At 31.5% G+C, this 12,500-nt stretch overlaps 1 protein-coding gene and 1 long non-coding RNA gene across 2 annotated transcripts in view; one reads left to right on the top strand and one right to left on the bottom strand.

Moving 5' to 3' along the window:
• LOC141378979 (uncharacterized) overlaps positions 1-2,492 on the top strand; it is a 2,819-nt gene extending 327 nt beyond the window's left edge. Inside the window, exons 2-3 of the long non-coding RNA XR_012394838.1 lie at positions 1-108; positions 196-2,492. The exon at positions 1-108 is cut by the window's left edge and continues 1 nt beyond it. This is a non-coding gene — a long non-coding RNA (uncharacterized lncRNA). The remainder of the gene's footprint in view (positions 109-195) is intronic.
• The window catches only part of rapgef5a (Rap guanine nucleotide exchange factor (GEF) 5a), a 110,267-nt gene that overhangs the window by 40,470 nt on the left and 57,297 nt on the right, over positions 1-12,500 (bottom strand). The window contains exon 9 of the mRNA XM_073931369.1: positions 8,304-8,432. Coding sequence (XP_073787470.1) covers positions 8,304-8,432 — 129 coding nt within the window. The remainder of the gene's footprint in view (positions 1-8,303; positions 8,433-12,500) is intronic.

Genomic DNA, 12,500 nt, shown 5'->3' with positions numbered 1-12,500 from the left:
CTGGCTGTGAGAGCATTACGTAACGCAAGTATGAAAGCTGTGAACGTCTGGACAAAATGGTGAAATGAAATATGCGTTTAAAGAAGACGCACGAGGATGATACAACAGGTCAGTTATGTGGTTTGGCATCATTATGACATCCTATCTGACCACAGACTGACCAGGGATGATAATGAGGGTTCACTGCTCCACCAGATTGCTGCATGCTATAATGACCACAGCAGACGGATGAAACCAGATCGTCCCATCCTCCAGTTCCTGCAGGAAAACCCCATCCCTCGCTCTCCGGAACATGACCTCATCACCTGATCTCATCCAAACCTCTATCTGCTTTTGTCTTCCTCTCGCTCTTGTGTTTACATGTATGCATTTGCCAGATGCTTTAATCCAAAGCTCATATACAGAGTTCAGCATATGTAAGTACACCCCTCACAAATCTCTCTTTCAAATTCTGATTTTTAATAGGACGCTATACAATATTATATTTGTGCATATACAGTTGGAAGCAGAAGTTTACATACACTGTATAAAAAGGCACATAAGCATTAAGAATAAAAGTCAGATGTTAATGTGACTAAACTTGTTCTCTTTTAGGTAAGTTAGGATTATCACATGTTTCTGTTCTGCTTAATAGCAGAATAATGAGAGATATTTATGGAGAAATTGTTATTACTTTTCTTGAAAGTCAAATTTACATACAGTAAGATTATTCTGCCTCTGAAAAAGCTCAGATGATGATGTCAATGTTTTGGAAGTTTCTGATTGGCTAATTGACAACATTTGAGTTAATTGGAGGCACAACTGTAGAATAGTATTAAGAAGAACCTCAAACACACTGCTTCCTTGTGTGACACCATGGAGAATCAACAAGCCAGAATCAACAACAAAGCCAGATTACAGTTTGCTGAATTACACTGGGAAAAGACTCATTTCTGGAGACATGTGCTGTGCTCTGATGGAGCTAAGATTGAACTGTTTGGCCATAATGAGCAGTGTTACATTTGGAGGACAAAGGGGAAAGCTTACAAGCCTATGAACACCATCCCAACTGTGAAGTATGGGGGCGGCAGCATCATGTTGTGGGGCTGTTTTGCTGTAGGAGGGACTGGTCCACTTCAAAGCATAGATGGCATGATGAAGAAAGAACAGCATGTAGAAATACTGAAGCAACATCTCAAGACATCAGCCAGGAAATTAAAACTTGCACAAATGGGTCTTCCAAACAGACTATGACCCTAAGCATACTGCCAAATTAGTTAGAATGTGCTTAAAGGACAACAGAGTGAATGTTTTGGAGTGGCCATCACAAAGCCCTGATGTCAATCCTATAGAAAATGTGTGGGCAGAGTTGAAAAAGCTTGTGTGAGCAAGACAGCCTACAAATCTGACTCAGTTACAGCAATTCTGTCAGGAGGAATGGACCAAAATTCCTGCAAACTACTGTGAGAAGCTTGTGGAAGAAAAAAAAGATAATGCAAGTTCCTTATTTCCAATGTAAGAATATATGCTAATATGCGCACACAAGCTGAACGCACCCTGTAGAAAACTGCTGTAGTAAGAGTTGTGCGCGGCTTACAGTGCAATGTAAACAAAAGATATGTTAAACGAACTATTATAAATTATTAAAATGATGATGACAACAGTTCATTTAAATACTTCTTTTAAATACTTCTAAATCTCTTTCTTTTAATAGTTTGCGAATAAATTGCATTTCAAAATGCATTAAGAGCCATTTTTAAAAAGTCCAAATTTTCCCACAATATTACTGTATTTTTACTGTACTCAAATTGCATAATTCCTTGCTTCTTATGCAATTCTTTATATGTATAATAGCTTTTTTTTTTTTTTTTTGATGAATTGGTCACAGAAGTTGTGTGAAATGACAGGCAAGTGTTTATTGTGTTCAATGTGATCTCTTCTTTTAATCTTTTGCTAATAAATTACATTATAAAATGCACTAAGAGCCATTTTTAAGAGTCAAAGTTTTCGAATAATATTACTGATTTGACTGTACTCAAACTGCTTAAAAGTTATTCTCTTACGTAATGCTTCATATGTATAATTGAGGAGGTTTTGAGTTGATGAATCGGTCACAGCAGTTGTGTTTTAGAAAAATAAAGGCAGCAAGAGTTTTTTTTTACAGTGAATCTTTATAAATAATGATAAAGGCCATGAAAATAAATGACATTTTAAAACGTATTTTTAAAGTTGTACAATTTTTAAGGGTATCTCTTTTTTTTTTACTGTATTTTTACTATAATGTGTTAATTGTAAACTCTTCTTTAAATTATTTGCCAATACATTACCTTATAAAATGCATTGAGAGTTAATTTTAAGAGTCAATTTTTCCCATGATATTACTGTATTTTTACTGTACTCAAATTTCCCAAATCCTCCCTTCTTATGTAATGCTTCATATGTACCTATTTTTTTTTTTTTTTTTGAGAACAGGACACGAGCTATTGTGTTAAATGACAGGCCAGTGTTTATTGCACTACTAATGACAGTGTGTAAGCTGCAGTCATCAAGCAGAGGTGTGTGTTTAAGCGTCGGCCTCCACCTGTCCTGCGGGTCAGCGGTTTATTCTCACGCAGGGTGGAGAACCAGTCCTGAGACCTCATTGACGTAAAGAAGGAAAGGCCAGAGGAAGCACTCAGTGTTCCCTTCCTGTGTTTCTACACAGCGTGTAAGTGTGTGTGTGTGATAAGTGTGTGCTGTTTCGTATCCTTAATTATGGCAGAAAGTTGCAGAGAAAACTCCCATTTTCCTGGAATAACCAAAGGGCACAATATTTACTCTTAACAATGCGAAAACAGCCCAAACTCACACAAACTCCGCCAAGAGTCACAGAGTGACCCCTGCTCTCTGTAGATCCGGGAAAGGAAATCCCATTATATAACTCAGAGATTGATTTGATTAGAAAGGCTGCATGAAGATCCTTTTAGAAAAAAGATGGATGAATGAATCCCAATGCAGGAGCTTCTAGCAAAACTGGAGACTCAGTGTCTCTTGGATGAAACCACATAGTCATGAATAGCGAAAAATAAACAATACAATGCTTCAGGCCAACCCAAACATGAGCTGGACTATGACAGAGCTCTGGGTCCAACTTTTTTAATGGGCCCTATCATACACCTAGCGTAATAAGACGTGTTTGGCGCGATTTATTGCTATTTTCAAACCAGCGCAACCCTAATTTTCATGTTTTGCGTCATGTTAGTTAAATAGCAAATCCATTTGCGCCACTTTGTGGACTTATGAGTGTTCTGGTGTAAAAAGGAGGTGTGTTAAGGCGCATTGTTGGCACGTTGCTATTTTGAGGAACTGAAATAGCCTGTGCCATTGACCAACTAAAAGCTGAAAACAGCAGCTCCATGACACAAGCGTACTGGGGTTCAGAAGGAAAAAAAGGCAGTGTGAACAAACCAACCGAGAAGGTGGCAAGGCGGGACAATCGCCTGTCGCACGATAGCAGTATTATTAATTCTATAATTAATCCTACAATAACACAGATATTGTGATATATCATTTAAAATATGTGATCAGTTTTCTTATTATTACACTGTATGTAAGAGAACACACAGCCGCTTGATTTATTCATGAATCTGGCACATTAAAACACTTCACACACAGAAAAGCAGCTCAATGACAGGAAGTGAGATCAGCCACACCTTCAGCAGTGTGTTCTGTGACCGACAGTGACACCAGAGCAGCAATACTGACCCGTTCACATGTCCTACATCAGATCAGACACAATTATTATGATTGGTAGTATCGGTTGGTAAAAATTAATGCTTTCAAGCTTAAACCCTGCAGGAGTCAATCTATAAAGCACCAGTAACCTTTTAATACAACGCTGAGCTCGTACTTTACACATGCAATGGCATTTACTCAGCATTTTACTCGCCTGTGGAATTATCCTGCATTATTTTACAGTGAAGGAACAAATAAAACAATGAAAGTCAATGAATATGAACTCATTTTTGAGTGAACGATCACTTCAACGTGATGCATTTGATTAAAAAAGGGGGAAAATATCTTTAAAAGCAGACTTTAAAGTTATTAAAAAGCAAAACAACTTCCCCTTCTCTCTCTCCTCTGATTGGAGTTTACTGGTGTGAAGGCGGGATTAACCTAGTCATAAATAGTGTGGTTCTGAGAGTGCCTCACACAGGTGAGTGGGTTTGATAAACCAGCTGTAGGATACAAGATACACTCTGTCCTCTATGCACTAGATCAGGGCTTTTCAATCTTTGTGCTAAAGGTCCTTTGTCCTGAAAGTTTTAGCTCCAACTCCAATCAAACACACCTATGCTAGCTAATCAAGCTCTTACTATGCTTTCTAGAAACATTCTTGGAGGTGTGTAAGGCAAGTTAAAGTGTTAAAGTTAAAAGTCTGCAGGACACCAGACCTCCTGGACCCCAGGAGTTTGAAAACCCCTGCACAAAAGACTTTGTAAGAAACACTTCTATTTGTTTGTTTGTATAGCTAAGCTTTTTACATTTTTTTAAATTAATTAATTAATTAATTAATTAATTTATTTGTTTATTTATTTATTTATTTATTTATTTATTTATTTATTTATTTATTTATTTATTTATTTATTTATTCTTTTTATTTCATTTGTTATTTCATTTATTTAATTATTTTATTTATTAAATTAAATTTTATTCTTATTTATTCATTTATTTAGATTTTTATTATTTTTATTTATTTATTTTATTTTTTATTTTTTATTTCATTATTTTATTTTTTATTTTTTATTTTTAATTTATTTATTCATTTTTAATTATTTATTTATGTATTTATTTTAATTTTATTAATAAATTTAATTTAATTTTATTTTATTCTAATTTATTTATTTTATTTTATTTATTTATTTATTTAGTGTTAATTCTTTTTCATTCATTTATTTTATTTTGTTTTAATAAAATTTTATTTAACTTTATTTTATATTTTGCTCTATTTTCTATAGTTATTTTCTCCATATGTAAAGTTTTAAAAATTTTATATTTGATCCTATCTTATAGTTACAACATCTATTTCTATATCTAAAATTGTCTGTGTTTTCACTTTCACTTAGTTTTTTTTTATAATCACGGACGATTGTATAAGCATTTCACTGCATATTGTACAGCAAATTACTTTGTTTGTGACAAATAAAATCAAAATTTGAAACCTGTCAATCACACAAGATCTCAAATAGAAAACTACAACAACTCAATCGATTCCCCATGGATAAAATCAAGCCCCGCCCACAAGTGTCCTTGTTCTAGAAGGGAAAACTGCAACTAAACTCATTCATCATTCATTCATTTTCCTTTGGCTAGGTCCCTTATTCATCAGGGGTCACCACAGCGGAATGAACGGCCAAATATTCCAGCATATGTTTTACGCAGCGGATGCCCTTCGAGCCACAACCCAGTACTGGGAAACACCCATACACACTCATTCACACACACTCATACACTACGGCAAATTTAGTTCATCCAATTCCCCTACAGCGCATGTGTTTGGACTGTGGGGGAAACCAGAGCATCCGGAGGGGAACTTGCAAACTCCACACAGAAATGCCAACTGACCTAACAGGGACTCAAACCAGCGACCTTCTTGTTGTGATGCGACAGTGCTAACCACTGAGACACCATGCCGCCGCACCTAAACTCACTGCTTCACAAATCACAGCAGTGTCTGTTGGTAATCTAAAAGATGAATGTTCCCTGATGCATATATAACATAAAAAAACAGCAGAAAATGAGCCGCTAACAGAGCCGATGTGCCCAGAGGGAGACTTCACACAGAAGTGAGCAGAGCTTATGAGAGACATTAGTCATGAGAAAAGTTTAATCAGTTCAGAGGGAAGCCAGGACTCCCTGCGACTCGGAGATCCACAAAACTCCAGACAGAGGAAAAAATCTCAGACCGAGACAAGTCCAGCCACGCCGAGGACATCACAGCTTCATGTTGCACTGTGATTTATTGAAGACTCGCAGACATGCTGAACACACACACATCAAAGCACACACCAGGAGACAAGCATCATCACACACTCATCTTATTGTTGGGTTTTCGTGCTGGAGATGTTTTTAGAATCCTCAGCTTTTTCTTGTAGGATCTTTAGTGGTTCTTTTAGACTGAGAATTGGTTTGTATTTTACCAGTTCCACCGCATGTTTACAGATGAAGTATAAGTTGATTCAGCCAACAAGAAACTTAAAAAACTTTAAAAAACAATGAGAAACTTTAAAAATGTATTTATAAATAAATAAATAAATATTCATTAATTAATTTTATGTTGTTAGATTATTATTATTATTATTGCTATAAATATATTACAATGATCTATTTTTAAAATAAAATGGTGTAAAAAATAACATTAATGGTGTAAAATAATAATAATAATAATAATAATAATAATAATTTGATTGATTGATTTTTGTTGTTAGATTATTATTATTATTATTATTATTATTATTATTATTATTATTATTATTAATATAGCAATAAATATATTTCATTTGTTTATTTCCTAAATAAAATGATGTTGATGTTCAAAATGATTAAACTATAACAATAATGGTGTAAAATATTATTATAAATAAATAAATAAATAATAATAATAATAATAATAATAATAATAATAATAATAATAATAATAATAATAATAATAATAATAATAATAATAATAATAATAATAATAATGTGGTTGTTTGTTAGATTTTATTTGTTGTTAGATTATTATTATTATTATTATTATTATTATTACTATTAACTATAAATATACTAGAGTTATTTATTTTAAAAAGTTGTTTAAGCAACAGCAATACTACTATAATATTAATAATAATAATAATAATAATAATAATAATAATAATAATGTGGTTGTTTGTTAGATTTTATTTGTTGTTAGATTATTATTATTATTATTATTACTATTATTTTTATTATTATTATTATTATTAACTATAAATATACTAGAGTTATTTATTTTAAAAAGTTGTGTAAACAACAGCAATACTACTATAATATTATTATTAATAATAATAATAATTATTATTATTATTATTATTATTGCTTTAAATGTATTAAAATGATTTATTTTTAAAATAAAATGGTGTAAATAATAATAATAATGGTGTAAAATAATAATAATAATAATAATAATAATAATAATAATAATAATAATAATAATAATAATAATAATAATAATAATAATAATGTGGTTGTTTGTTAGATTTTATTTGTTGTTAGATTATTATTATTATTATTATTATTATTATTACTATTAACTATAAATATACTAGAGTTATTTATTTTAAAAAGTTGTTTAAGCAACAGCAATACTACTATAATATTAATAATAATAATAATAATAATAATAATAATAATAATAATAATAATAATAATAATAATAATAATCATAATAATAATAATAATAATAATAATAATAATAATAATGTGGTTGTTTGTTAGATTTTATTTGTTGTTAGATTATTATTATTATTATTATTACTATTATTATTATTATTATTAACTATAAATATACTAGAGTTATTTATTTTAAAAAGTTGTGTAAACAACAGCAATACTACTATAATATTATTATTAATAATAATAATAATAATAATAATTATTATTATTATTATTATTATTGCTTTAAATGTATTAAAATTATTTATTTTTAAAATAAAATGGTGTAAATAATAATAATAATGGTGTAAAATAATAATAATAATAATAATAATAATAATAATAATAATAATAATAATAATAATAATAATAATATACTTCAAATAACATACTCCAATTGCTGGGTTGTTTAAACCATTGTTAAATATGGACAAACCTTTTTTTCCTTTTTTTAAGAAATTTAAATATCACATTTAGACCCAAATGTTTGACCCAACATTGAGTTAGACAACCAAGCAGTTTTTAGAGTGTAATATTAATTTGTTGAGCAAAAACAATGTCATGAAAACAGCCGAATAATCAATGATAAAACACTGTACTTTAAAACAATTACATTTTTTAAAATTCCTTTATTGCTATATCTGACTCATTACTTCACATTATTGCACAAAAAATAATAGTTTATAAGAGACTAAACTAAAAATTAAAAAGTGAATTAAAATTGTTTTGAGATAAAATTGTACAAATTATATTAACCTGTGCACTTTAGCAAAGTTTTAAAGAATCTTCAACTACTGGATGTGGAGAGTCTCCACACTTGACCTGATAATCTGACCCCTGACCTTCTGTTTTAACAAGCAAACAGACTCAGACGATAGTGTTTTCAGTCCTACCTGAGCAGATCGGTCCGGCAGCCGGTAGTTCTGGTTCTGAAGGAATCGATATCCATCTTTGGCCAGACGCTGGACCATCTCCAGGCGGGAGAAATCATCGGGAGCGCGGAGAGCACAGACGCCTGCCTGCTGGAGAGCCGGAGGCAGAGAAAACAGATACTTCAATCCACAACCCCACGACATCACACACACACTCAACACGTGGCTTCAGGGATGGATGGAATCAGTGTGTGTACGAAGCAGAGATCATACACTCCTTCATTCTGCACATCTGAACCACCTACACACTATTACACACTCTAAACGCATGTGAGTGTGTTTGAAAGAGAGAGAGAGGGGTGTGTCTATGAGGCTCAGCCCATGTGGAAGCAGAGTAGGTGTGGCTTTTTCCATATACAGACAGAGAGTGGGTGTGGCTCTGCCTATATATAGGCAGGGGAGTTGGGTGTGGATTCACTCATAGGAAGGAAGTGGGTGTGGCCTTCTGACTCCACCCTAAGGAGGCGGGGAATAGATGTGACAACACCTACAGTGTACAAAAGGTTAGAGAAAAAGCAAACTTTTGATAGATGCAGTATATTCAGGCATGTTTTGCATATACATGTACTCTATGTTCACTTTATTTGTGTGCATTTAGTTTCAAATGATTTATTATTGCTTTAGGAAATAAACGGATTTTGTAAAGGAAAACACTAGTGTTGTTAACAAGTAAACTACACTCAAACTACACAAGTAAACTAGTCAAATATTATAATTGTAATAACTTTATATAAAACACTAAGAAGTATTCATTAATTAAGCTCTTAAATAAGACAAAAACACAAAATAAAACATTGAAATTTCTAAAAAAAGAAAAAAAAATGGTAAAAAATTACAATGTCAAAAGAGCATAAATTATTTAACCTAAAATAAAAAAATAAAAAAATATTTTGAATAAGAATATTAATAATATTATAATATATGCAATTTTGATACAATTTGTTAATATTATATTAACATTAATAAATATTATAACATAAATGACAAGTACAATACCCTTGTAACCATTAACTAAAATTAAAATGATGAAACTTGTTTTTTACTAAACAAAAATAAAAGTATTATTAAACATTTAAGCTAACTGAAATACAAACTTCAAAGTTATTATTAATTATAATAATAATTATTATAATTTTAGACAACAAACAAATAAGAAAAATATGTAAAAATTTAATAGTTTATATTATATATAAATTTAAAGATATATTTTTTATTAATTTTGTATTTTAATCGTGTGCAGTTTGTATTACATAATAACATTTAAAAATATATTTAGAAAATAAGAGTAAATCTATATATATAAAAAGTTTTTCATTAATTAAAACAAATATTCTTACAATATATATTATTTTATTTTATTTATTATATATATTTTATTTATTTTTTTGTAATTAATTAACTTTTATTTTTCATTTATTATATTTATTTTGTTATTTTTTACAATTTAATACATTTTCATTTATTTTATTTTTTTATTTCTTTATTAATTCATTAATTTTTTTAATTTATTATATTTATTTATTTTATTATTATCTTGTAATTTATTTATTCATTCATTCATTCATTTTTTTTTCGAATTAGTCCCTTTATTAATCCGGGATCACGACAGTGGAATGAACCGCCAACTTATCCAGCATATGATTTAGGCAGCGGATGCCCTTACAGCTGAAACCCATCACTTGGAAAAAACCCATACACACTCAATCACACACATAGACTACAGACAATTTAGCTTTTCCAATTCCCCTATTTATTTACTTATTTTTTGTAATTAATTAATTAAATAATTTTTGTTTATTATTTTTGTTTATTTTATTTATTTTTTTAAACAATTATTATTTTTTTGTATATATATATATACAGTTGAAGTCAGAATTATTAGCCCCCCTGTATTATTAGCGCCCTTGTTTATTTTTTTCCCCAATTTCTGTTTAATAGAGGGAAGATTGTTTCAGCACATTTCTAAACATAATAGTTTTAAAAACTTATTTCTAATAACTAATTTATTTTATCTTTGTCATGATGACAGTAAATAATATTTTGCTTGATATTTTTCAAGACACTTCTATACAGCTTAAAGTGACGTTTAAAGGCTTAACTAGGTTAATTAGGTGAACTAGGCAGGTTAGGGTAATTAGGCAAGTTATTGTATGATGATGGTTTGTTCTGTAAATTATTGAAAAAAAAATTAGCTTAAAGGGGCTAATAATTATGTCCCAAAAATGTTTTTAAAAAAATTAATAACTACTTTTATTCTTGCCGAAATAAAACAAATAAGACTTTCTCCAGAAGAAAAAATATTATTCGACATAATGTGAAAATGTCAATGCTCTGTTAAACATCATTTGGGAAATATTTAAAAAAGAAAATAAAAATGAAATGGGGGCTAATAATTCTGACTTCAACTGTATATATATATATATATATATATATATATATATATATATATATATATATATATATATATATATATATATATATATATATATATATTTTTTTTTTTTTTTTTTTATGTATTTTATTTATTTTGCTATTTTTAAAAAAATAATTAACTAATTAAATTTCATTAATTTACTATTTTCCATAGAGGTCAGTATATTGTATATGTAAATTATAACTGTATGTGTATGTCTGTTCACATTATTTTGTTCACATTATTTTGTCACATTATTTTGTTCCAATCCTATTCACTCTGTATGTTTCATTTACTTTTTATTTGCATTGCTTTATGTACAAAACTTAAAATAAATAAATAAATAAATAAAGAGTATATAAAATCCTCCTGCAATAACTCTGTGGGTAAAGCAGAGCCAGCAGATGAGGAGATCAGAACAATGGTGTTTTTCTGTGCGCACATCTGCACTATCACACACAGATAAAAGCTTCGCTCTGTTCATCACTTATCAGCCATCATCAGAGCCCGGCCGGCCGCGGGTTTGTTTATTCAGCGCCGTATTTGGATTGGCTGAAGCCACCGCGTGTTTCCTCTGAGGTAAAGCACCATCCCACAAAACCCCCTGACACACACACCAGCACAGACCAAAGCAAAACACACACACACACACACACACACGGCACTGTAAAAACATGCAGACACCGGCATTCAGAACAACAGCGACGGAAAAAACGCTGCTCATGAATACATGATGATAAACTCACTGCTCCTGCAGCCCAGATACACAGCGAGCTCACACTGATGTGAAATATTCATTTACACAGATCATGTGACCTATAGCTACTCATGACAGAGCAAGTTTAAGGCAGAACCGGTTATTATAAAGATCTCCTGAAATTTAAGTAGCTGTTTTTAGATGTTAGGATCAGTCTGTTAGTTTTTAGGAAATCTATAGGTTAGTGTGCTACAAAACAGTGACAAAATTAGCATTTAGAAGATATAAAACCAAGATGAACGTCCAAAGCTTGCAGTTTGTCACTTCCTTCTAAGTGGATCAAGATTTCTTTAACGCCACCTCATACAGTTTCTCATCCAATCTTCTGACCAATCAAATGCTCTCAAGAATCTGACATGCCCCGCCCCTTCTTCTCATTTGCTGTTCATTTGATGCGCTTGAGCATGACCACTCTCACTGGCAGAGCGGTGAAAATGCGAAACGCTATTGGCTGTTTTATTTAAAAAGGAGGAGCTTACCCCTACAGAAAAAACTGCTTAAACCAGCCTAGGCTGGTTGGCTGGTTTTAGGTGGTCAACCAGCCTGGTTTTAGAGGGGTTTTGACCACTTCCAGGCTGGTTTCCAGCCATTCCCAGCTTAGTCTAAGCTGGTCAGGCTGGGAGATGACCAGCTAAAACCAGCTTGACCAGCCTAGCCAGGCTGGGAGCCCAGCCAAAACCAGCTATGTCCAGCTTAAACCAGGCTGGTCAAGCTGGTTTTAGCTGGTCATTTTCCAGCCTGACCAGCTAAGACCAGGTTGGAAATGACTGGAAACCAGCCTAAAACAGCTTGTTTTAGGCTGTCTGGACTCTGTATAGCTGGGTGGTTTTTGGTTTTGTTCTCACCCCTGTTCATTAGCGGCAATGGATCGCGGCTGGTAGAAAACAGGGCGGATCGGGCAGCGGGACAACAAATGTTGAATATAAGTGGGAGCGGTTGGGTTCAGGCTAAAACCTGGCGGGAGCAGGATTTAAAATTTAGTCCCGCG

Source organism: Danio rerio, chromosome 19 (assembly GCF_049306965.1).
Source record: "Danio rerio strain Tuebingen ecotype United States chromosome 19, GRCz12tu, whole genome shotgun sequence".
In the NCBI taxonomy this organism is placed as follows: Eukaryota; Metazoa; Chordata; class Actinopteri; order Cypriniformes; family Danionidae; genus Danio; species Danio rerio.
This window is presented reverse-complemented; position numbering and strand designations above follow the sequence as displayed.